At 41.1% G+C, this 24892-nt stretch overlaps 1 protein-coding gene across 1 annotated transcript in view; it reads right to left on the bottom strand.

Moving 5' to 3' along the window:
* Positions 1–3016: 3016 nt before the first annotated feature.
* The window catches only part of C13H10orf67 (chromosome 13 C10orf67 homolog), a 103557-nt gene continuing 81681 nt past the window's right edge, over positions 3017–24892 (bottom strand). Inside the window, exons 15-18 of the mRNA XM_052651152.1 lie at positions 24475–24558; positions 24328–24388; positions 3385–3472; positions 3017–3239 (exon numbers count right to left, since the gene is read on the bottom strand). Of these exons, the coding sequence (XP_052507112.1) occupies positions 3017–3239; positions 3385–3472; positions 24328–24388; positions 24475–24558 (456 nt within the window). The remainder of the gene's footprint in view (positions 3240–3384; positions 3473–24327; positions 24389–24474; positions 24559–24892) is intronic.

Consider the following 24892-nt stretch of genomic DNA (forward strand, 5'->3'; position numbering starts at 1 on the left):
AACTGGGGAGGGTTTCCTTGAAAAGTCTTGGAAATCGGTATTTTTGCAGGTGTAGAATGTGCCTAATAACCATAGCTAGTGCGTGCTCCCCAATGGCGAGGGTGTGACAGGGACAGCTGGCTCAGTTTTCAGCGTGAAAACACCCCCTCGGTGGACCAAACACAACGACACTGACCTTTCTGCAGGGGGAACGGAGATGTGCCTTTGACTGAATTGGCCATAAAGACGTCTTGCTATGACTTTTGTTCCCCACGAAAGCAAAGAAATATTGCGTTTAATATGAGAAGTACTGTTCACAGCTTTTCTGTGCCCCTTAAGAAATATTACAGTGCTGATTTACTGGCCTTCTTCCTCTGAGTTGGCCCCAAGGCTGGAGGGTGGAGGGGTAGGGTTGGGGTCGGGGGGGCGAGGACTGAGGAGGAGGATGCAGAGGGAGTGCGGTAAATTGCCTGTGCCTGTTTCCAAAGGTCTCCCTTTGCAGCAGCAAATTTATCAATCTTTTCATCTGACAATACTTTGAAATATATCATTGTCATCCACAGTTGTTTGATAGATTATCTGCAGGCCCACAGCCTTTTTCAAGGTCAAGTTGAAGATTCTTGTTTGCTGTTTAACTGGGTTGTTTAAAAACTCAGAACAATGCCTGCCTGTTAAATTTTCACTTGTTCTCATGGGGCATTCCAAAGCAAGTTTTCCTATTGACCGGATGTCGGGATATTTCATCCCTTTGAGCTTCTAAATTCAGCAACCAGGGCTTGGCAACGAAATCAACAGGAGAAGAAATGAAATTTAACCTCAGAATTTGCAGACACCAAGGAGATTGAACCATCTTTCATATCTCCTCCAAGTGTGTACTAATGTTGCTCTGCATGTCGCAGGCTGGTTATAGCCACACATCTATTCAACTTTCTGCCTTTATTCCAGTAGAAGCTGCACATACACTCCCCTAAAGTAGAAGCACAAAGAAATGGCGGCCACTCTGTCAGCACATAACCTGTTGCTCTAAGGACATTTTATAATAAAATCAGCCTCTAAATCACCATGTTTCATGGACATATTTATTTATGCTTTTAATGGAGACAGGCTTCACAGTTTCCACTATATATTCGATGATTGATTTTTTTTATTCAGCCAACTTTTATTTACCTTGCAAAAATGTTCTGGACCAATGTGATAAATTACAGATATGCAAATTTCTTTGAATGGTGTTGTAAGTGTGTCTAGCTGGAGCTGAATAACGCCTTGCAAGTCAGTCTGTGCGCGCTCAGGACCCCAGGGAGCTGATCAAAGCACCCATTCTCTTTCATCCCCGGTATTCTCCTCCAAACTATTTCGATACAATATGTTTCCATGATGCACTTAATGTGCTAGGGACATAGAACTCATTACAACCTAGCTAGTTCTGCCGACCTCTTTGTTCTGAGGCAGAAAGTCAAAGAAAAAAGGAAAAGCGCTGCCAGTTGCCAGCTTTCTGAAATGCTAAAGCATGCGTCATTTTTCACCAGGTCTCGTCTTAATATCCTCAAAAGACAAACTATGAAACCGGCCTCAGCCCTTTCTGGCATTAATTACACTGCTGTCCAGCCGATCTGTTTTTCCTATTATATGCATTTCTCAGCAGGGATTTTTTTTTTTTGCAAGAGTAATGCAGCTGCAAGTTAAACTATGAATGCATTTTTATCACTGTGGAAAAAATAAGTGAAAAGGCTGCAGAACACACAACTGAAGTTTGTAAAAAGTTTCTGGTAGATAAGATTTAGGGTGGAACTTGGGAGGTTTGCACAACAACTGTAAAACCTGAAATTGACTAAGAGCCTCACAAGCATTTTCAATGTGCCCTCAGTGTTTTGTAGTCACTCATTGTGCCATGTGAAATTCCTCTTTGGTACCCAGATAAATCTTAAAGGTGAAACCTTTCGAGGTTTCTCTGAAAATTCTAAAGTGAAATAGTCCATCCTACACTCAACCAGGAGGCTGCTTCCAAGGAATTTCCGTCCAGGATAACAGCCCAGAGAATATAAATTCTATTTCACTTCCTCCGCTTCTTGTAGGGTTGATTGGTTGGTGGAAATGGCTGGCAGCCAGTTCTGGGAAAGCTTCCAGACCTGACTCCGATTAACCCTCTCTGGTGAAACTCTGCTGGAAACCAACTCACCAGCAATTGCCATTAATCTACTTACTAATTAAGCCAATTCATTTCTAAAGGAGAAAAATTCCTTTCTTTAGCCAAACTGATGGGAGGAAATTTGAAAGAAGCGCCAAACTGTGTAACTGTAATTCAGCCAAGGACTGCTAAAACAAGGTGTTGATATATAGCAGCAGATTAAAACAAGTTTCTAGGGCAACACTCCTTTGGAGACGGTGGCATATAGTGCATAGTAGATGAAGCTCGAATAATGCTTCAGGGCGCTATGCCACCCTGTGTCCTCGCGTTGAAAATACCACGTCTCTCTCCAGTTAAATCTGGTGCCTTTTACGCACAAACAAATCGCCTCTGTAGCTTTCTTTTGCACCAGAGTACATCAGCTTTATGTGATAGCCACCGCAAATATATTTCTTGAGATTTAATAAACGTCTTTATAAATCTGTAAGCCAGAGCTTACGATCTTGAAACTGGGCTGCAGTCCGGGCCTGACTTGTAGACGAGGGAACCGAAAGGGCTGGTTTGACCATTACGCACGGATGAAAGCAAACCGGTCTTTCAGAAAATGGTGCCTGATATTCAGAAAGAAGAGATGCGTGAATCTTCATCTCGATACTTACCAGGAAACACAACCCCAAAGAGTTTCCACACTTACTAAAAAATTGTTTACGGCGTTTAAGCTATGTCTAGGAGCCCTGCGCCTACGTAAGAGTGGACCTCCTTGGAAGACATTTAAAATCTCCTTCGAGGTTTTCTGGTACGCCTTTATGGATCAGTTGGTGGATGAGTAGACAGCAAATCAGTTTGACTTAGCGTTACAGGGATTCCGGGTGGATTAGAGAGGGAATGACACAGGGTTAGTGCCTCAAGCTTTTAAGTTTTAATTGAAGTTCGTTCCTTTCCCCCTAAGGCGCTGGGGGCGCCCCCCTGAGCCCAGGGAGCGCCCGGATGGATGTGGCGGCGGCTCACGGTCTGTGCGCCCCGCTCACCACGCACCAGCCAGCGGTTTCTTGAAGGGTTTGGAAAGGTGCGCACAAAGCGCGCGCAGAGCGCGCACTTCGCGTTCTCTTCAAGTGCGCCAATGAGTATGCGGCATCTGAAGACGGTACAGTTGGGTTAGAAACGCCTTGAAGACAGTGTCCCTCGTCAGGGAGGCAGGCCTTACGCCAGGGTGGTAAGGGCCCTCTTCCTGCCCCCACCCCACCCCCTGCTCTGAGCAGCGCAGTGTTCTTTGCGGCTACTCGGGAGCAGCCGTGTTGCTCTCTGTGGTGTTCTGGGGCGTCGACTGCTTCTCCTCAGGAGATTCTTCCTCCAGATATTCTGACCTCACTAAACAGAGGGAGAGATGAAAAAAGGTGTAATTTGCTTTACTTAAACAAGTAAACTTACTTGTTTACGTAAGTTTACAAGTAAGTACTTGTAAACTGTACTTAAACCACTCCCCACACACTTTCACTCTTTGCCTCCCTTTAAGTGGGTTCTCCAAGGCCTGGCCCCGGCTGGGGGGGCCTCCTCAGTAAACTGGAGCGGAGGGTGGAGCAGGTCAGTCTGGCGGTCAGCTCCTCCAAGGCCTTTAAAGGAGCATGTGCCGGTGAAGTTTCCCCTGAGATAGTGTTCCTGTTGTCCCAGACTGGAGAAACGGTCTGAGGTGCCTGTGACCAGGGCCAGTAAATGATCTTCTTCCGAAGTTACCGCCCTAGAATTAGTAGCCGTTTACGAGAATACAACAAGGCAGGGGTGGACTTGTGTCTGGGTTCAAGGACCTAACTCAGGTTTACATTTCCGTTTGTGTTTTCAGTCTTTCCTTCTTATGAAATAGACAATTTTGAGTAAGAAGGAAAGAAAATCAACTTGGGGTGGGGGCGGTTCTAAAGCTGGGGATGGGGAGGTTTTGCCCTCCCCACCCCTCACCCCAGGCTGGGCTCTCTGCTCCCTAGGGAGGGACATTTACCTGGTGTGTAAATTGTGAGGAAAGCGTTGGGGGTCTGAGACAGGAAAGCCACAACATGGGATGTGATGTTCCAGCTTTGAAGGGGAACAAAGGCCCTGAGCTAATCCCAGTGAAAGCCAGGAGCGTGGAGAAGGCAACAAAGACTTGCAGCCTGCGGTCACCGGTAGGTGTCAATGTGGACACTTATGGCCGGCGGGGCAGTGGGAGAGGGGAACACAGAGCCGGGCTGTCATTCCAAGGCTTAACATGAACAAAGATAAAAACGTGACAAGCTCAGCTTTCAATGGTTGGGAGGTTCAAAGTGGAGTGCTAGGGAGTGTATCTGGGTCAAGTATTTTCTGAAGCAGGGCTCCTCTTTCTCTCCTCCTATTATCAGCCAGGGAAGTTCTGAGGCCTTTTTCCTGAGGTAACTTTTCTTACTGATAGAATTCTTCAAAATAATGTCTGACTCTACCCACTGCCTAAGGTGAAGAGATGGAGTTTTCAAGACTTCCAGACCTCAGAAACCCAAGTGGCTGTATTAAGACTTATGAACTTGAACATCCTACCTTAACTTTCAGGATAAAGTTCATGGACTCTTGTCTGCATTTCATGAAAAGAAATAACATTTTCTTTTGTGAAACTGTTCATACATGTAGATGAATTGACAGGTAAAATAATTTAGAAAGTATTCATCTAATGAAGAAGTTTCATTAGGAAACCATTGAAAGGATAATGGAGACCTGGGAGAATTAAATATGACTGTGGTTACAGATTCCCTATTAGAAATCCAGCAGAGAAGACATCAGCCAGCAAATGAATCTCCTCTAGAATCTGGGAAAGATAATTGGGAATCCTCCACTAATGCAACTGATTAGCAAAGATCATCTTACAGAATGAATAAGTGGAAATGACAACAAATTATGTTTATCCTAAGAACATGGACACACTGTGTGCCTTAAATTCTGGTATTAGAACCAAAATACAAATTTTAAAAAATGATCATATAATAAAATTCTGATTTTCCTTAGTTGAAGTAAGCCTCCTAAATAATAATTTTAAAAAAGGATGTAAATATCCTTAAAAGACTAATGACATTTCACAGGTAATGCAATTTAGAAAGAAACACTTCCATGTTTTCTTTTCCAACAATGTGCATTTTTGTAAACTGCTATAAATTGCAATTCAAAAGCACTGCTCTCACCATCCCCAATCATTTTTTATACTGATCAAATGAATGCAGATACTCCCATTTGGGAGGGGCGACATGACATTTCACTTGGCAGTTCTAAACAGGTCACAGACCTTTCACAGACCCTAAGGCAGTGGGAGGGAGTGCTTTACTAAACCGTGTAACCAAATCAAACCAATGGTTACCCCTTTTCAAAACCATTGGAATGGTCTGCACAATGCTATTCACATAGCAGCACAGAAACTGAAAGGATGGTCATCCAATGGAAATTTCTTTCCTTTTGTTTACACTTACAGAGCTCAAAAAGTATACTAGGAGGAAAACAATTACATTTGCTATGATAAAAGTCATAAACACTTAACATGTGTTCTGGCTGGTGTAACCGGCATAGATATGGCCATCCATTGGTATGTATATATATGCACATGTATGTATGTATATGCATGTATATTTATTGGAGATGTCCCTTTGTTTGAAACCTTAGGCACAAAGACACAACATGGCTGCCCTCAAGATGACCTATTGCTTTCAAGTTGCTTGAACACATCAGAATTTCCATTGTTAAGGTTGATTAATTGAAACTGATAAGTTACCATGAATAAAGATTGTTTTTCTGTTTAATGTGGTGGGCCTGATTTGGTAAATGCCTCATTCATGTAGCTTTGCAGTGCAGCATATGGGCAAGAGTCATTCAGTATCACAAACATATACAATTTATTATGCTTGTATGGGCACAACCAAAAGGCCTTCCTATTTTAATGACAAAGTTTCAATGAAAAATTCCATTTAAAGAGTCACTAGGAACATGATGTGGGATTTTTGTCATTTATTCTTAAGAGTTTACATCTCTTGAGTTTCTCTGAATAGTTTTAAAACTAGCTTATTTAAATACAGTTTTTAAAAAAGATGCAAACGTCCAAATTATACCTTAGCACTGGTCATTGGGAATACAGCAGAATTTATGTTAAATGTTAACAGACATACGAAGAGAAAGCACCTTTTCATCTGACGCTGCCTTGTGTGCTATGTAATTGATAAAGTGATCTTAAATGTTTCATTGAGGTGCCATCAACAAAAGTTCCCAAGTTTACAAAGAAAATGTGAAGGGTGTTAGCTTCCTGAAGTCTTTTTTCCCTTTAATAAACAAAATCAGAAGACAACATTTAAAAATAATTTAGGGACTATCACATGAAAATACAGTGGATTTATTAATTTGCCCACAATTTCACTACTGTTAGCTTCCTTCCCTTGAAAGTTGATGTCACTTTTCAGACTACATTAAAAACTGTCATGAGTATTTACGGTAAAGGTAAGTTTTAAAATTTTTTCTAGTGATGTTGTACAGAAACATTCATTTTTCATTTCAGCTGCTCACATAATCACCCGAAGAATAATAATGACAACAAAAATCTACGAGAGACTTGCTAATGAACTAAAGAAATGACTGTATCAAACCATCAAAGAGATAGTTACCATATTCAGCCTTTAATGTCTTATCAAATAAATTCTCTGGTCATTCATGTCCATGAAACAGTTCAAGTTCACCCAACATTTCTCAATTAAATTAGATGGGTAATCTCAGTTCAGCTCTTCGGGAGAGTAATAAACCACATTGGTCACAGCTGACCACAGCTAGTATGCGATTCATAAAGGACTGGATGTCCATTGGAAAGCTAATCAGTGCACCATCACTTGTAAAATTCCCTCCTGCATTTTGAAGTGATAATCTGTATCTAATTTTTTTTTAAAAATTTACTCTCCTTTCACTCTTCTGAGACCAATTTCTTTTCTGGACCTGAATAGAGATTATTGGTGAACAGTACCAAATAGCTTTGGTATGTGTACAACAAAAACCCACCTCTTTGTAGAACATAACAAATTATGCAATGTTCACAGATGTGCTTTGCATTGTGCCTTTTGTGAGAAAATGAAGGCCCAAGTCAATTCCCACCCCCCTCTTTATGAAAGCCTGGGCTCCCCGTGCAATCTATCCTAATCCTGGGGGAAAAAATCATTATACCTAATATGGAAGCTTCAGATAGTTATCTGAAAAGGGATTTTTTTTCATTTGAACTTTTGGTCTCTGTAATTTGCAGAAGTATGAGTTTGAAGTTGCAAGCAAATTTGTTCCTAGAAACAAGCAGGGAAGATTAAAATGTTAACTGCTCCTGTAACCCACAGCTGATATTTAAAGGAAATGCTGTGTTCACATGACCTCATGCGTGAATTTATAGGCCACCAGAGAAACAGAGTCATTTTTCAATTACAGTTTGAAAAAATTTACACACTGAAAATATTTTAAATCTTGTTTCTGTATTTTGGCTTTTTATGATTTTTATCGAGGAAGAGGCTAATCCTATATCATGAGGTAGCCATTGCTGCAGTAACGGTGACAAATGCTGAGGGGCATTCTCAGGTTCACCCTGCTTCATGGGACCTCTGTAAATACAGGTGTTACTTTTACTGAATGTGCTGGTATTTGGGAATCAGTCTTAGAATAGATGTTTCAAGCACTGAGGAGATTCTCTGCATCCTCAGTACCTAGCCCAAGGCTTTGTTTATAGTACATGCTCACAGTTACTCTATGATCCAGCAATTCCACTCCCCAGCATATATCTGGAAAAAATAATAATTCAAAAAGATACATGCACCCCAAAGTTCATAGTAGCACTATTCACAATTAGCCAAGACATGGAAGCAACCTCAGTGTCCATCAACAGATGAGTGGATAGAGATGTGCCACATATATACAATGGAATATTACTCAACTATAAAAAAAGGATGAAATAATGCCATTTGCAGCAACATAGAAGGACCTAGAGACTATCACACTAAGTCAGTCAGACAAAGAAAGACAAATACCTTATGATATCACTTATATGTGGAATCCAAAATATGAATTTATTTATAAGACACAAACAGACTCACAACATAGAGTGGTTACCAGAGGGGAAAGGGGGTGGAGGAGGGATAAATAGGGGTTTGGGATGAGCAGATACAAACTACTATATATTGGGTTGGCCAAACATTTTCAGTTTTTCCATAATACCTTATGGAAAAACTAGAGCAAACCTTTTGGCCAATGTAAGCTGACTGTGGCTCAGATCATGAACTCCTTATTACCAAATTCAGACTCAAATTAAAGAAAGTAGGAAAACCCCTAGACCATTCAGGTATGACCTAAATCAAATCCCTTATGATTATACAGAGGAAGTGAGAAATAGATTTAAGGGCCTAGATCTGATAGATAGAATGCCTGATGAACTATGGAATGAGGCTCGTGACATTGTACAGGAGACAGGGATCATCCCCATGGAAAAGAAATGGAAAAAAGCAAAATGGCTGTCTGGGGAGGCCTTACAAATAGCTGTGAAAAGAAGAGAGGCGAAAAGCAAAGGAGAAAAGGAAAGATATAAGCATCTGAATGCAGAGTTCTAAAGAATAGCAAGAAGAGATAAGAATGCCTTCTTCAGCGATCAATGCAAAGAAATAGAGGAAAACAACAGAATGGGAAAGGCTAGAGATCTCTTCAAGAAAATTAGAGATACCAAAGGAATATTTCATGCAAAGATGGGCTCGATAAAGGACAGAAATGGTATGGACCTAACAGAAGCAGAAGATATTAAGAAGAGGTGGCAAGAATACACAGAAGAACTGTACAAAAACGATCTTCACGACCCAGATAATCATGATGATGTGATCACTCAGCTAGACATCTTGGAATGTGAAGTCAAGTGGGCCTTGGAAAGCATCACTACGAACAAAGCTAGTGGAGGTGATGGAATTCCAGTTGAGCTGTTTCAAATCCTGAAAGATGATGCTGTGAAAGTGCTGCACTCAATATGCCAGCAAATTTGGAAAACTCAGCAGTGGTCACAGGACTAGAAAAGGTCAGTTTTCATTCCAATTCCAAAGAAAGGCAATGCCAAAGAATGCTCAAACAACCGCACAATTGCACTCATCTCACATGCTAGTAAAGTAATGCTCGAAATTCTCCAAGCCAGGCTTCAGCAAGCAATATGTGAACTGTGAACTCCCTGATGTTCAAGCTGGTTTTAGAAAAGGCAGAGGAACCAGAGATCAAATTGCCAACATCCGCTGGATCATGGAAAAAGCAAGAGAGTTCCAGAAAAACATCTATTTCTGCTTTATCTACTATGCCAAAGCCTTTGACTATGTGGATCACAATAAACTGTGGAAAATTCTGAAAGAGATGGGAATACCAGACCACCTGACCTGCCTGTTGAGAAACCTGTATGCAGGTCAGGAAGCAACAGTTAGAACTAGACATGGAACAACAGACTAGTTCCAAATAGGAAAAGGAGTACGTCAAAGCTGTATATTGTCACCCTGCTTATTTAACTTACATGCAGAGGACATCATGAGAAACGCTGGGCTGAAAGAAACACAATCTGGAATCAAGATCGCCAGGAGAAATATCAGTCACCTCAGATATGCAGATGACACCACCCTTATGGCAGAAAGTGAAGAGGAACTAAAACGCCTCTTGATGAAAGGGAAAGAGGAGAGTGAAAAAGTTGGCTTAAAGCTCAACATTCAGAAAACTAAGATCATGGCACCTGGTCCCATCACTTCATGGGAAATAGATGGGGAAACAGTAGAAACAGTGTCAGACTATTTTTTGGGGCTCCAAAATCACTGCAGATGGTGACTGCAGCCATGAAATTAAAAGACGCTTACTCCTTGGAAGGAAAGTTATGACCAACCTAGATAGTATATTCAAAAACAGAGACATTACTTTGCTGACTAAGGTCTGTCTAGTCAAGGCTATGGTTTTTCCTGTGGTCATGTATGGATGTGAGAGTTCGACTGTGAAGAAGGCTGAGCATCAAAGAATTGATGCTTTTGAACTGTGGTGTTGGAGAAGACTCTTGAGAGTCCCTTGGACTGCAAGGAGATCCAACCAGTCCATTCTGAAGGAGATCAACCCTGGGATTTCTTTGGAAGTAATGATGCTAAAGCTGAAGCTCCAGTACTTTGGCCACCTCATGTGAAGAGTTGACTCATTGGAAAAGACTCTGATGCTGGGAGGGATTGGGGGCAGGAGGAGAAGGGGACAACAGAGGATGAGATGGCTGGATGGCATCACTGACTCGATGGACATGAGTCTGAGTGAACTCCAGGAGTTGGTGATGGACAGGGAGGCCTGGCGTGCTGCAATTCATGGGGTCGCAAAGAGTCGGATACGACTGAGCGACTGAACTGAACTGAATATAAAACAGATAAACAATAAGGTCCTACTGTATAGCGAAGGGAACTGTATTCAATTTCCTGTAATAAACCGTAATGGAAAAGAATATACATATATATGTATACACACATATACCTATATATATCTGAATTACTTTGCTGTACATGAGAAACTAACACAACATTGTAAGTCAACAATACTTCAATTAAAAAAATATAGTAGGTGCTCATAAAGTCTAGGGAAGGAATGAATAAATGAATGTATTAACAAAAAGAAGGTGAAACCTAGAAGGTTAAGTAGTGTGGGCCCTTGGCATCCACGGCCTTTCCCGTTGCCTCCCACGTTGACTGGTCTTAGTCACGAGACTTGCCCTAATGGGACAGGAGCAAATGTGCCAGCAGATTCAACAGTGTGTCATTGGCACTTGCTCTTTTTTGCTGCTCCTGAGAACCCTGACACCACCATGAAAGCAAGACTAGGTCTGTCTAATCAATGATGAGAAATATAAGGTATGATTGCCTCTGTCATCTCAGCAGACACCCAGCCTGACGGCCAGCTAACTGTGGGATGTTAGTGAGCCCCAGCAAGAGCAGGCAGAAGACCTATGACCTAGGTGCAGGCATGTAGAAAGTCACAGAAGCGTAGAAGAACATGGAATAGCAGGGAACAGCTATTCCAAACAAACAGTTGGTGGTTTGTTATGACTAGATTAGGCAGCTCATGCAGGAGAGAGGCAGGGATTATGCATGGTTTTATAAGCTAAACTCAAGAATTTAGTTCTATCCTAAAAACCACAGACATCTATTGAAGGATTAAGCAGAGGAATAACAAAAGTGAATCAAAGAATGAAATCCTCAGTGACTGCCACACTCACCACTCAGAGCTGATGGCAGAACTGAGAATCAGGAGAGACTGAGAAGGATGCTCTGATAAGTAGGGGGAGAGCAAGAACAGGCTGCGGTCTTGGAGTAAAGAGGAGAACATTTCACGAGTTCAGGGAGGCTCGGGGACTTCCCTGGTGGTCAAGTGGCTAAGACTCCATACTCCCAAGGCAGGGGGCATGGATTCAATCGAATAACAACAAATGGTGGATAAATTGACAACAGACTTCAATGACCCTGAGCAGAGGCTCAGAGGCAAAGGCACAGTAACAACAGGTGGAGGAAAAAATAACTGCTAACCCTGAACATCATATCTTGCTAAACTACCGTCAAAAGGGAGATAAAATTAAGACAAACAGAATTTACCAAATTACTGAAGTAATGATACTTTTTAGCATGCACATACCCTAAGATGTACACATACACAGGGGGTATTCAACTTGTAATTCTCTGTTTTCTGAATATTTGAAATATTTCATAGAAAAAAAGTTTCTAAATTAAATAAACCTATAAGCCTTCCCTCAATGCATTCTTCCTAATATGAGAACACAAGTAATAGGATTACTTTATAATTTTTTGTCACTCTAGTTTACATTTGTGTAGAATACAATAGTACACAACTTATTTTTTCCTATGGCCTATTTTTTTTTTTTTCATGTGATTGATTCAAGATGAGGAACGTGCATTAAAGAAGCTGAACCAGCCAGGAATGGGACAGGCTTAGGACTAGAGTCCTGTGATACTTCTTTACACGACTTACAAATATCTGCTTTTGGTTCTCAATTTATTCCCTCAAACTCCAAACCCAGAGTTCCTCCTGCTGAAAGGAATATTCATATGGTTTCTTCCATATACAAATGAGAGTCATTTCCTAAGCAGGTTGATAAAAAGTCTAGGGGTCCCCAAGGAGAGAGGGGTCTGGAATTCTCAAGGAGGAAGAAAGGACAAACTTTCTCCTCTACATTCCTTAGGATTATATATAACAACAATGTATCCTGCCTGAAGACAGTCTTTGGATTAAGCCTTCTGGCTAATCCTGTTATCTTCAGTCCAGTTCAGTTCAGTCGCTCAGTCATGTCCGACTCTTGCGACCCCATGAATTGCAGCACGCCAGGCCTCTCTGTCCATCACCAACTCCTGGAGTTCACTCAGACTCACGTCCATCGAGTCAGTGATGCCATCCAGCCATCTCATCCTCTGTTGTCCCCTTCTCCTCCTGCTCCCAATCCCTCCCAGCATCAGAGTCTTTTCCAGTGAGTCAACTCTTCGCATGAGGTGGCCAAAGTACTGGAGTTTCAGCTTTAGCATCAGTCCTTCCAATGAATACCCAGGACTGATCTCCTTTAGGATGGACTGGTTGGATCTCCTTACAGTCCAAGGGACTCTCAAGAGTCTTCTCCAACACCACAGTTCAAAAGCATCAATTCTTTGGTGCTCAGCTTTCTTCATGGTCCAACTCTCACATCCATACACGACCACAGGAAAAACCATAGCCTTGACTAGACGGACCTTTGTTGGTAAAGTAATATCTCTGCTTTTCAATATACTATCTAGGTTGGTCATAACTTTCCTTCCAAGGAGAAAGCATCTTTTAATTTCATGGCTGCAATCACTGATTTTGCAGATTGCAATCACTGCAATCTGCACTGATTTTGGAGTCCAAAAAAATAAAGTCTGACACTGTTTCCCATCTATTTCCCATGAAGTGATGGGACCGAATGCCATGATCTTCGTTTTCTGAATGTTGAGCTTTAAGCCAACTTTTTCACTCTCCTCTTTCACTTTCATCAAGAGGCTTTTTAGTTCCTCTTCACTTTCTGCCATAAGGGTGGTGTCATCTGCATATCTGAGGTTATTGATATTTCTCCCAGCAATCTTGATTCCAGCTTGTGCTTCTTCCAGCCCAGCGTTTCTCATGATGTACTCTGCATATAAGTTAAATCTTAAAATGTAAATTATGGGAGTAGGTCTGCTGAGGTCTTTACAAACTCCAGAAGTTCTTTTGATTCATTGTAATGACTAATTGGAGAGTATATAACTCCATTGCTAACACTGGCAAGGGGGTACTCTTTCTGCCCCCTCCTGATGCCTATGTCAGAAGCTTTCTCTATCTCCTTTATACTTTAATAAAACTTTATTACAGAAAAGCGCTGAGCGATCAAGCCTCGTCCCTGGCCCCAGATTGAATTCTTCTCCGGAGGCCAAGAATCCTGGCGTCTTTTCCTGGTTCAGCAACAACCTTTCACAAAGGTGTCAATCCCAGTTCACTTAAGAGTGTACTTGATATGTCCATGAATTTGTGTGAATCCATACATAATATCTTGCAACATTTTGCCATTTCTCTAACAGAAACATTACTAAATTTAAAAATTAATACCCACTCTGCTGCTGCTGCTAAGTCGCTTGAGTCGTGTCTGACTCTGTGTGACCCCACAGACGGCAGCCCACCAGGCTCCTCCATCCCTGGGATTCTCTAGGCAAGAATACTGGAGTGGGTTGCTATTTCCTTCTCCAATGCATGAAAGTGAAAAGTCAAAGTGAAGTCTCTCAGTCGTGTCTGACTCTTTGCAACCCCATGGATTGCAGCCTACCAGGCTCCTCCGTCCATGGGATTTTCCAGGCAAGAGTACTGGAGTGGGGTGCCATTGCCACTACCTAAAACCTTTCTCAATATTTGGTTAACCACCATAAAAGGCTTATATGGTTTATAATGACTCTTAAGTAACTGGGCAGCAATGAGCCTCTGGGGTTTGGGATGAAATCAGTGGCCACAGGATCCAGAGAGGCAGCTGGAATCCAATTCATGGCCCAATAAATGAATAACACACCAGAAAGTATTCTTGCCTTATGCTTCATGTTTTGGAGACCTCTGAGTACCAGTTTGGGGCATAATTAGGAATATGCTTTGTGCCATTTATTCAATGAAATTCTGCCTGTGCTGTGCTTAGTTGCTCAGTCGTGTCTGACTCTTTGTGACCCCTTGGACTGTAGCCCACCAGGCACCTCTGTCCATGGGGATTCTCCAGGCAAGAATACTGAAGTGGGTTGCCATGCCATCCTCCAGGGGATCTTGCCAACCCAGGGATTGAACCCAGGTGTCCTGCATTGTAGGCAGATTCTTTACTGTCTGAGGAAATTCTGTCTACATATACTTAAAAGCAGGCTTCCCAGGTGATGCAGTGGTAAAGAATCAGCCTGCCAATACAGGTACACACCAGAGACTTGGGTTTGATCCTTGGGTCGGGAAGATCCCCTGGAGGAGGAAATGGCGATCCACTCTAGTATTCTTGCCTGGAAAATTCCATGGACAGGAGAGCCTAGTGGGCTATAGTCCATAGTGTTGCAAGTTGCATACAACTGAGCGGCTGAGCACACAGGCATACTTAAAAGCATCACTAGACTGAAGTAATATGAGATAGTCCATCAAATTAATAAAATACATGTATTAGTTGTGACATTTTTTCTGCTAAGTTGTTATGATCTTACTTACAAATTCAAAGTTTTTTGCCCGCCTACTTGTTTTAACTATTTTAAAAAATAATTTTATTGGTTTATGTTTGGCTGTGTTGGTCTTCGTTGCCGCACAGGATTTTCTCTAGTTGAAGTGAGAGGGGGCTACTCTCCAGTTGCAATATGTTAGCTTCTCATTGCGGTAGCTTCTCTTATTGCAGAGCATGGGTTCTAAGGCACATGGACTCAGTAGTTGCGGCTCTCAGTCTCTAGAGCACAGACTCAGTAGTTGTGCAAAATTAGTTGCTCTGCGGCATATGGGATCCTCCCAGATCAGGGATAAAATCCGTGTCTCTTGCATTGGTAGGCAGATTCTTTTAACACTGAACCACAGAGAAGCCCCCATTTCAACTATTAACACCATTTTCAAAGTATTGTTGTCATTCAGCTACTAAGTTGTGTCCGACTCTTTGCAACCCCATGGACTACAGCACACCTGGCTTCCCTATCCTTCATGGAGTTTGCTCAGACTCATGTTCATTGAGTCAGTGATGCCATCCAACCATCTCGTCCTCTGTCATCCCCTTCTCCTCCTGCCTTCAATCTTTCCCAGCATCAGGGTCTTTTCCAGTGAGTCAACTCTTTGCATTCAGCTTCAGCATCAGTCCTCCCAAAGAATATTCAGCGTTGATTTCCTTTAAGATTGACTGGTTTGATCTCCTTGCAGTCCAAGGGACTCTAAAGAGTCTTCTCCAGTTCAAAAGCATCCAGTTTTCAGTGCTCAGCCTTCTTTATGGTCCACCTCTCACATCCATACGTGACTACTGAAAAAACCATAGCTTTCACTATATGGACCTTTGTCAGCAAAGTGATGTCTCAGTTTTTTAATATGCTGTCTAGGCTGGTCATAGCTTTTCTTTCAAGGAGCAAGTGTCTTTTAATTTTGTGGCTGCAGTCACCCACTGCAGTGATTTTGGAGCCCAAGAAAATAAAATCTGTCACTGTTTCCACCTTTTCCCTATCTATTTGTCATGAAGTAATGGAGAAGACTCTTGAGAGTCCCTTGGACTGCAAGGAGATCCAACTAGTCCATTCTGAAGGAGATCAGCCCTGGGATTTCTTTGGAAGGAATGATGCTAAAGCTGAAACTCCAGTACTTTGGCTACCTCATGCGAAGAGTTGACTCATTAGAAAAGACTCTGATGCTGGGAGGGATTGGGGACAGGAGGAGAAGGGGACGACCGAGGATGAGATGGCTGGATGGCATCACTGACCCGATGGACGTGAGTCTGAGTGAACTCCGGGAGTCGGTGATGGACAGGGAGGCCTGGCGTGCTGCGATTCATGGGGTCGCAAAGAGTTGGACACGACTGAGAGACGGAACTGAACTGAACTGAACTGAACTGAATGGGACCAGATGCCACAATCTTAGTTTTTTGAATGTTGAGTTTTAAGCCAGCTTTTTCACTTTCATGTTTCACCTTCAAGAGGCTCTTTAGTTCTTCTTCACTTTCTGCCATTAAAGTGGTATTATCTGCATATATGAGGTTGTTGATATTTTTCCCAGCAATCTTGATTTCAGCTTGTGAGTCATCCAGCCCAGCATTTCACATGATATATTCTGCATATAAGTTAAATAAGCAGGGTGACAATATACAGTCTTGATATAGTCCTTTCCCAATTTTGAACCAGTCCATTGTTCCATGTCCTGTTTTAAATGTTGCTTCTTGTCCTGTACACAGGTTTCTCAGGAGACAGGTAAGGTGGTCTGGTATTCCCATATCTTTCAGAATTTTCCACAGTTTGTTGTGATCCACAAAGTCAAAGGCTTGGCAGAAGTAAATTTTTTTTTTAATTCCCTTGCTTTTTCTATGATCCAGAGGATGTTGGCAGTTTGATCTCTGGTTCCTCTGCCTTTTCTAAATCCAGCTTGTACGCACGGGAGTTCTCGGGTCATGGACTGCTGAAGCCTAGCTTGAAGGATTTTGAGCATTACCTTGCTAGCATGTGAAATGAGCACAATCGTATGGTAATTTGATCATTCTTTGGCATTGCCTTTCTTTGGGACTGGAATGAAAACTGATTTTTCCAGTCCTGTGACCACTGCTGAGTTATCCAAATTTGCTGGCATACTGAGTGCAGCACTTTAACAGCATCATCTTTTAGGATTTAAGATAGCTCAGCTGAAATTCCATCACCTTCACTAGCTTCGTTTGTAGTAACGCTTCCTGAGGCCCACTTGACTTCACACTCTAGGATGTCTGGCTCTAGGTGAGTGACCACACTATCATGGTTATCCAGGTAATTAAGACCTTTTTTGTACAGTTCTTTTGTGTATTCTTGACACCCCTTCTGCTTCTGTTAGGTCCATACCATTTCTGTCCTTTATTGTGCCCACCTTTGCATGAAATGTTCCCTTGATATCTCCAATTTTCTTGAAGAGATCTCTAGACTTTCCCATTCTATTGTTTTCCTCTATTTCTTCGCATTGTTCACTTAAGAAGGCTTATCTCTTCTTGCTATTCTTTGAAACTCTACATTCAGATGGATATATCTTTCCCTTTCTTCTTTGCCTTTTGCTTTCAAAGCATGGATTATCCATTTTAATTTTTCACATGTTGCAATTCCCTATTTGATCAATTGACAAAGTTTCAGTTAGAAAGAAAACTTTGGATTTTTGCAATTAATTCTCACATCCAATTAGTCATCTTGACTCTTCCCTATGCCATTGAAAATTCCCTGTATTTGGAAAGGTATGTTAAGAGACACACTGTTAATTTGTCATTCAATATCTTAAATCTCATGCCTCAAATAGAAAGTATCAAAAAGAACAAAGGCATAAAGAGCAAGGAAAATTCCCAGGAAAAGGTAGTGAAGAGTCAGCCCAAATCTGAAAGATAAGGATGACATATATAAGCTAGAAATAGAGCATCTGAATTATAAGTAATTGGTGACAATAAGGGAAGTAGTAGAAAAGTTGGCAGCAGTGACATCATAAACATTAGTAGATACTTTAATACATTATATTTAGTAAATCAGGTTAGTCCCTTTTTAACATTTTTAATAGCCATCAGTTACATGTGAAGTGATGTTACATACCATCAGTTATGTATATTGCTTGTGTATGTATGTACATATGTAGCAATATTATAAAATATGCATTTGAATATGAATACTTTACTAAATTATATTAATTATAGCTGAAGTCTAGAAAGAATATGTAAAACAATGCTAACACTTATGCCTAAAATGCTTTCCTTTTTATCTTTTAAGTTACTTCTCTTGTGTGATTTTTAAAATTATTTTTGTGTTTAAAACAAAAACGGGGGAACTGAACTCCACTTTTGGTGCACACTACAATTACTTAAGAATGAAACACTTTTCAGGTCTAAAGTTTCAAAGGGTGAAAAGAAAGATTTTAAAAACCTATCCAATGTACTAGAATTGTTCTACCATTCTTTAAAAACCTTGAAGATAATCTCTTCCATGTTTCTTCGCTAAAAGTCTCAGAAAATTAACAATACAATGTAATCTAGGTTTAAATTTGGGTTTCTCCTGCGTTTCAGATATTTATGTTTGAGGTTTCTCTTACCGACAAGCCACTTAAAGGGTCACTGTTACTTTGAGGTTTTATCAATGAGATTCGTGTCTTTGGGGCCCATTAGGAACATTTTCGAAGATTACAATGTCAATAGCACCTAATTACTGGACTGTGAGAAAGGTCTTCTTAAGTACATAAAATCTGTGGCGGTGCACAGTACACAATGGCCTGCTCAGATCCCAAATTTTATCACAGCAAAGTAGCAAACAAATTAATAATGTTACCTGGGATCTCCTTGGATAATTACTACTGTGTAAAAAAGACTGCTTTGAAATTCTGTCAATAGTATCATACCTCATTTTTTAAAATTTCTTTATATTCATGAGGATTTCTTAATCTCTTAGATTTTCTTTGTTGCAAGAGCAACTCTCTGCTTCACACTAGAATTTTTTGGAGTAAAGCTTGCAACGTAACAAAGAGTAAAGTTCAATTTGCTTGGGAAGAATATATCCTCTGATGTGATTTTAAGTTATGTTTTATGTTTTATTTTCCCCTTTTCAAAATATCTACAGTACGATCTGATACTAATGACAAACTTTATTCTTTCTTATGCATGGTGGACATAAGAATTAAAGGAGACACCAGTTCTTTTAAATCACTAGCCTACTTCTGAGAACATTATAATTCTCATGTAATGGGTTAAAAAGCAGGTTTGCCAGACTTTATTTTCAGAACCCAGGGATTATATTATCCATAGGTCAGGAGGAAAGGTAGGGATGGGGTTAGCTAGGCAAGTCACTTCATTTAATCCTCATAACAAAGCTAGGAGTTAGAGTCACCACCTCCATTTTACACAGCAGAAGGAGCTGAGATGAAGTCACCCAGGGAGTAAGTGGCTGGAATGAGATGGGAACCAAAGCCTGTCTACCTGCAAAGCCTTTCTGCTACATCACATGTTTTCCCATTGTGTGTTGCTGAAAATGGGACCACACACATTGTCATGCATGTGTCTTGGAGTGAGTCAGTATAATTGCCTGGTGACAAACCTGGCCCCTGGGGCCACATTGTCTGAGTCTGAACCCAGCCTTTTTTGTAAAAATAATAATAATCTATTTATTTGCAGTCATAACGTTGGCAGCCTACTAGGCCCCTCTTTATCCAACTGTCTCCTTTATAGACTTGAGAAGGCAAGAGTGCTGACCTTATAGGGTTTTTGTGAGGGTTAGAGCTAAAACCTGAAAAGTATTTAGAATAGTTGGTTGTTGTTTAGTTGCTAAGTCATGTCCAACTCTTCGCTACCCCATTGACTATAGCCCATCAGGTTCCTCTGTCCATGGGATTTCCCAGGCAAGAATGCTGGAGTGGGTTGCCATTTCCTTCTCCAGGGGATCTTTCTAATCCAGGAATCAAACCTTTGTCTCCTGCATTGGCAGGTGGATTCTTTACCACTGAGCCACCAGGGAAGGTCATTAGAATAGTACCTACACCCATTAAATGTTAGTTATCCATAATTTTCAGAAGTATCTTATTGTATAAATATACAATATAAAAACCTTGATCTTTAAAGCAACACTGAGGATTCTGGTAACAGGGAGGATAAATATTCCATAGGGCGTTTAAAATATTAATATTCCATTTACATAATTTAAAATACAGACCTCAATAACATAGTGACTTTAAAGGGTTCAGTTTGGCTTCTGTCACCAGATAGGTTACAGTCACCCTCATATTATAAAGTAATGATTTGTCTATTCGTTCACATGAGTCACGTAGCTAAACACCTCCTTGAAAATGAATTTGTGAACTAGTGCTTGAAAACATTGATAATATACTGAACTATTTCCTAGGGGCCTGGAGGGGTTTCTCCACCTTCTGAAGCACCTGAGAAGCTTGGAGTGACTTGTTTTGTGAAGACGGTTTGGCTTTTTGAACATCTAGTGTGCATACTGTTCTATCCCCATAACCATGAAAGACAGCTTTCCAATGGAAAAAAAAAATCATTTACTTTTCGAATTAGTAAATTTGTAATTCAATTTCCTCCTGGCATTTATGTGTTGGCTTTTTGGGCCATTACAAGTAGAAAATTTATTTCTAGTTGATTTGGGATTAACTGGAACTCAATTAACCAGAAACTTTCGTTAACTGAATGATTTCCCCACACTGTCTTCAGAGGGGAGAATATGACACAGCAAAGTTAAATCAGAGATTTTGTAGAAAGAAATGTCAGGGTTATGCCCAGAGACTTTCTGTGTGACACTCTAACCCACTCCCTCTCTGCAGCTCAGAGTCATATTCAGTATGATGCGCTTTGTGGCATCCTGGAAAATTATGGATCATAAAATAGCACTTACTTTCAGTTTTATTAGTAAGCTGGAGAAAGGGGGCTAATGAATTTTAGGAGGGTTTTCAGTAGACAGGGTGGAAATAACTCTACACTTTGCATTTTCAGAATAGAAGGGAATGCCAGTGTTTGTTTTGGCTGAGGCTTCCTCATGGTCCAGGTAGCCATCAAAGTTGGTTTGTATGACTACAAATGGACCTTCAGAAAATGGTTTGCTTGGCTCAGAAAAATAATTTTTGGATGTAAAATTCTCAACTGGATTTTTGCTGTTAATTAAGGCTCTAATTAAAAAGTCAGGTAGAACAAAATTGCAAGTTTAACAATTTACATTTTAATGATAAATCATGAAAGTCTTTCTTCCCCAGGCTTCCCTGTCCTTCACCATCTCTTGGAGCTTGCTCAAACTCATGTCCATTGAGTTGGTAATATCATCCAACCATCTTATCCTCTGTCGTCCCATTCCCCTACTGCCTTCAATCTTTCCCAGCATCAGGATCTTTTCCAATGAGTCAGCTCTTTGCATCAGGTGGCCAAAGTATGGGAGCTTCTGCTTCAGATCAGTCTTTCCAGTGAATATTCAGGGTTGATTTCCTTTAAGATTGACTGGTTTGATCTCTTTGCAGTCCAAGGGACTCTCGAGAGTCTTCTCCAGCCCCAGTTTGTTTGAAGGCGTCAGTTCTTCCATGCTCAGCCTTTGGTGCTCAGTCCATATGATCACATGGACCTAAACCTTGCCTAACTCAATGAAACGATGAACCGTGCCATGCAGGGCCACCCAAGATGGATGGGTCATGGTGTTCTGACAAAACACGGTCCACTGGAGAAGGAAATGGCAAACCACTTCAGCATTCTTGCCTTGAGAACCCCATGAACAGTATGAAAAGGCAAAAAGATATGACACTGAAAGATGATCGCCGCCCCCCCCCCCCCCCCCCCCGCCCCGCCCCAGGTTGGTAGGTGCCCAATATGCTACTGGAGAAGAGTGGAGAAATAGCTCCAGGAGGAATGAAGAGGCTGAGCCAAAGTGGAAACAATGCCCACTTGTGGGTGTGACTGGTGATGGAAGTAAAGTCTGAATCTGTAAAGAACAACAGTGCATAAGAACCCAGAAAGTTAGGTTCATGAATCAAGGTAAATCGGAAGTGGTCAAGCAGGAGATGGCAAGAGTGAACATCAACATTTTAGAAGTCAGTGAACTAAAATGTACAGGAATGGGTGAATTTAACTCAGATGACCATTATATCTACTACTGTGGGCAAGAATTCTGTAGAAGAAATGGAGTAGTCCCATCGTCAACAAAAGAGCCTGAAATCCAGTGCTTGGGTGTAGTCTCAAAAACAATAGAATGATCTCGGTTTGTTTCCAAGGCAAACCATTCAATATCACAGTAATTCAAGTCTGCCTCAACCACTAATGCTAAAGAAGCCGAAGTTGAACAGTTCTATGAAGACCTGCAAGACCTTTTAGAACTAACACACAAAAAAAGATGTCCTTTTCATCATAGGGGACTGAAATGCAAAAGTAGGAAATCAAGAGACACCTGGAGTAACAGGCAAGTTTGGCCTTGAAGTACAAAATGAAGCAGGGCAAAGGCTAACAGAGTTTTGCCAAGAGAATGCACTGGTCATAGAAAACACCCTCTGCCAACAACACAAGAGATGACCTTACACATGGACATCACCAGATGGTCAATACCAAAATCAGATTGAGTATATTCTTTCTTCCCCTAATACATTATGATATTTTAGAAATAACTTACTGTAGGGATTGGAATTTCCAACAGTCTGCAGATCTAGCCCTTTATTTAAATGCTGACATCTTTGGGAATTCTCTGGTGGTCCAGTGGTTAGGACTCTGCGTTTCCACAGCAGGGACCTGGGTCTGATCCCTGGTGAGGGAACTAAGATCCCCAAGCCACATGGTGTGCCCCCCCCAAATGCTGATCTCTTTAAAAAGCTGCCATGCTTTAAGCTGGCAGCCACTATAGAATCCAGTCTGGGTGGTGTCATTGTTCAGTCACACAGTCATGTCCAACTCTGCAACCCCATGGACTGCAGCATGCCAGGCTTCCCTGTCCTTCACCATTTTCTGGAGTTTGCTCAAACTCATGTCCATTGAGTCAATGATGCCATCTGACCATTTCATCCTCTGTCGCCCCCTTCTCCTCCTTCCCTCAGTCTTTTCCAGTGAGTTGTAAAGAGTTTCCATCTTTACATCCGGTGGCCAAAGTATTGGAGCTTCAGCTTTAGCATCAGTCCTTCCAATGAATATTTAGGGTTGATTCCCTTTAGGATTGACTGGTTTGATCTCCTTGCTGTCCAAGGGACTCCATAGTCTTCTCCAGCATCACAGTTAGAAAGCATCAATTCTTCAGCACTCAGCCTTCTTTATGGTCCAACTCTCACATCCATACATGACTACTGGAAAATCCATAGCTTTCACTATATGGACCTTTGTCAGCAAAGTGATATCTCCATTTTTGAATAAACTGTCTAGGTCTGTCATAGCTTTTCTTCTAAGGAGCAAATGCCTTTTAATTTCATGGTTTCAGTTGCTGTCTGTAGTGATTTTGGAGCTCAAGAAAATAGAATCTATCACTGTTTTCAGTTTTCCCCCCCCCCCTATCTATTTGCCATGAAGTGATGGGACTGGATATCATGATCTTAGTTTTTGGAATGTTGAGTTTTAAGCCAGCTTTTTCACTCTCCTCTTTTACCTGCATCAAGATGCTCTTCAGGTTCTCTTTGCCTTCTGCTATTAGGGTGGTGTCATGTGCATATCTGGGTGTTACTATGACCAAAAATGTCAGTCCAGGAAGTAGAGAGGACTGTGGCTGCCAAAAGATTCCCAGCACCCAGGCAAGCACCTCTGGAAAAGATACTACCTACACCTGTAAACACTACAGAAAAAGTCTCTCCATTGCGTGGATGCCCAGGAGAGAGGTTCCTTTCTCAATCTTGTTTTCAAAAAGTAGATGATTTTAAAATTAGGGTCTAGGATTTAAACTCATTTCACACACTTCCTCCCTGTATAAATATTCATGATAAAACTTTACTTTTAAAGATTCCAAGAAATGAAAATCAGAAATTACTGACACCCTTTGATTACTATCTATAATTCAAATGAAGAATGTTGCATTTTGTTAATACAACATCTTCATTAGAGAAAAGCAAGCACGGTTGCCTCCTAAAGACATATAGAAACTTATGAACAAAATGTACCTCCACCTCCCAAACAGTCCAATTTGAGGCCCTGCAAGGACTGGTGGGAGATAAAGAATGCTAGAAATGGTCAGATTTTTCTTCTATTATTAAACTGGAAACTAGGAATTTAACAGGAGCCTCAGGTTTGTTGGCAGTTAAAGAAAAAAAAAGAAAACAGGATTTCAACCTAGACAGTTTCTAGTTTTGATGTATGACTCTCATTTTTAATTAACAGAGATACATATTCAGAAATACATATTAACATTCTTTTATTCATCGTATCAATGCACTAGTCTTATAAAGTGGCTGGAAAAAAAGCCATGCATTCACCCAGAAACCAAACATTTCAGTATGACAAAGAAAAGTGCTACTAATCTTGATTCATTACCCATCCTGTGTGTGTGCACCTTTTCTTCAACAATAAGGATTCTTACCTTGTTGTGAAAGTGGGAAGGAAATCTGATTGTTGCCTACATCTTCATACTTGATGTTTACCTGTAGGTAAAACGAGATGTTTAATTACTGACGCTGAATAATGCTGACTGATTAAATGCTAAATAGGAAAAAAGTAATCTACCTACCGAAGATGAATGATCAACACTTGTAGAAGACGTCGTCACTGTTGCCAAGTTCATTTTGGATTGCACAAATAAAGGTTTAACTCTCTGAAAGACACAAAGGGTATGTACCATTGTTACCCAGGGGAAATAAAGATCAACTCAAATGGAGATAGAATGCTCTTCAGTCCTTAGTTAACTGAGATATGAATATTATGCTTCTAACTTAATTGCTCAAATATCACTGGGGAAATAATTTCCTTTAAACCCAAGGAATGTCAGACTCTTTGTGACCCTATGGACTGATGCCTTCTAGGCTCCTCTGTCCATGGGATTTCCCAGGCAAGAATACTGGAGAGGATTGCCATTTCCTCCCCCAGGAGATCTTCCCGATCCAGGGATTGAACCTGAGTCTCCTGAAACTCCTGCATTGCAGGTGGAT

The sequence above is a fragment of the Budorcas taxicolor genome, chromosome 13 (assembly GCF_023091745.1).
Source record: "Budorcas taxicolor isolate Tak-1 chromosome 13, Takin1.1, whole genome shotgun sequence".
NCBI classification, from domain to species: Eukaryota; Metazoa; Chordata; class Mammalia; order Artiodactyla; family Bovidae; genus Budorcas; species Budorcas taxicolor.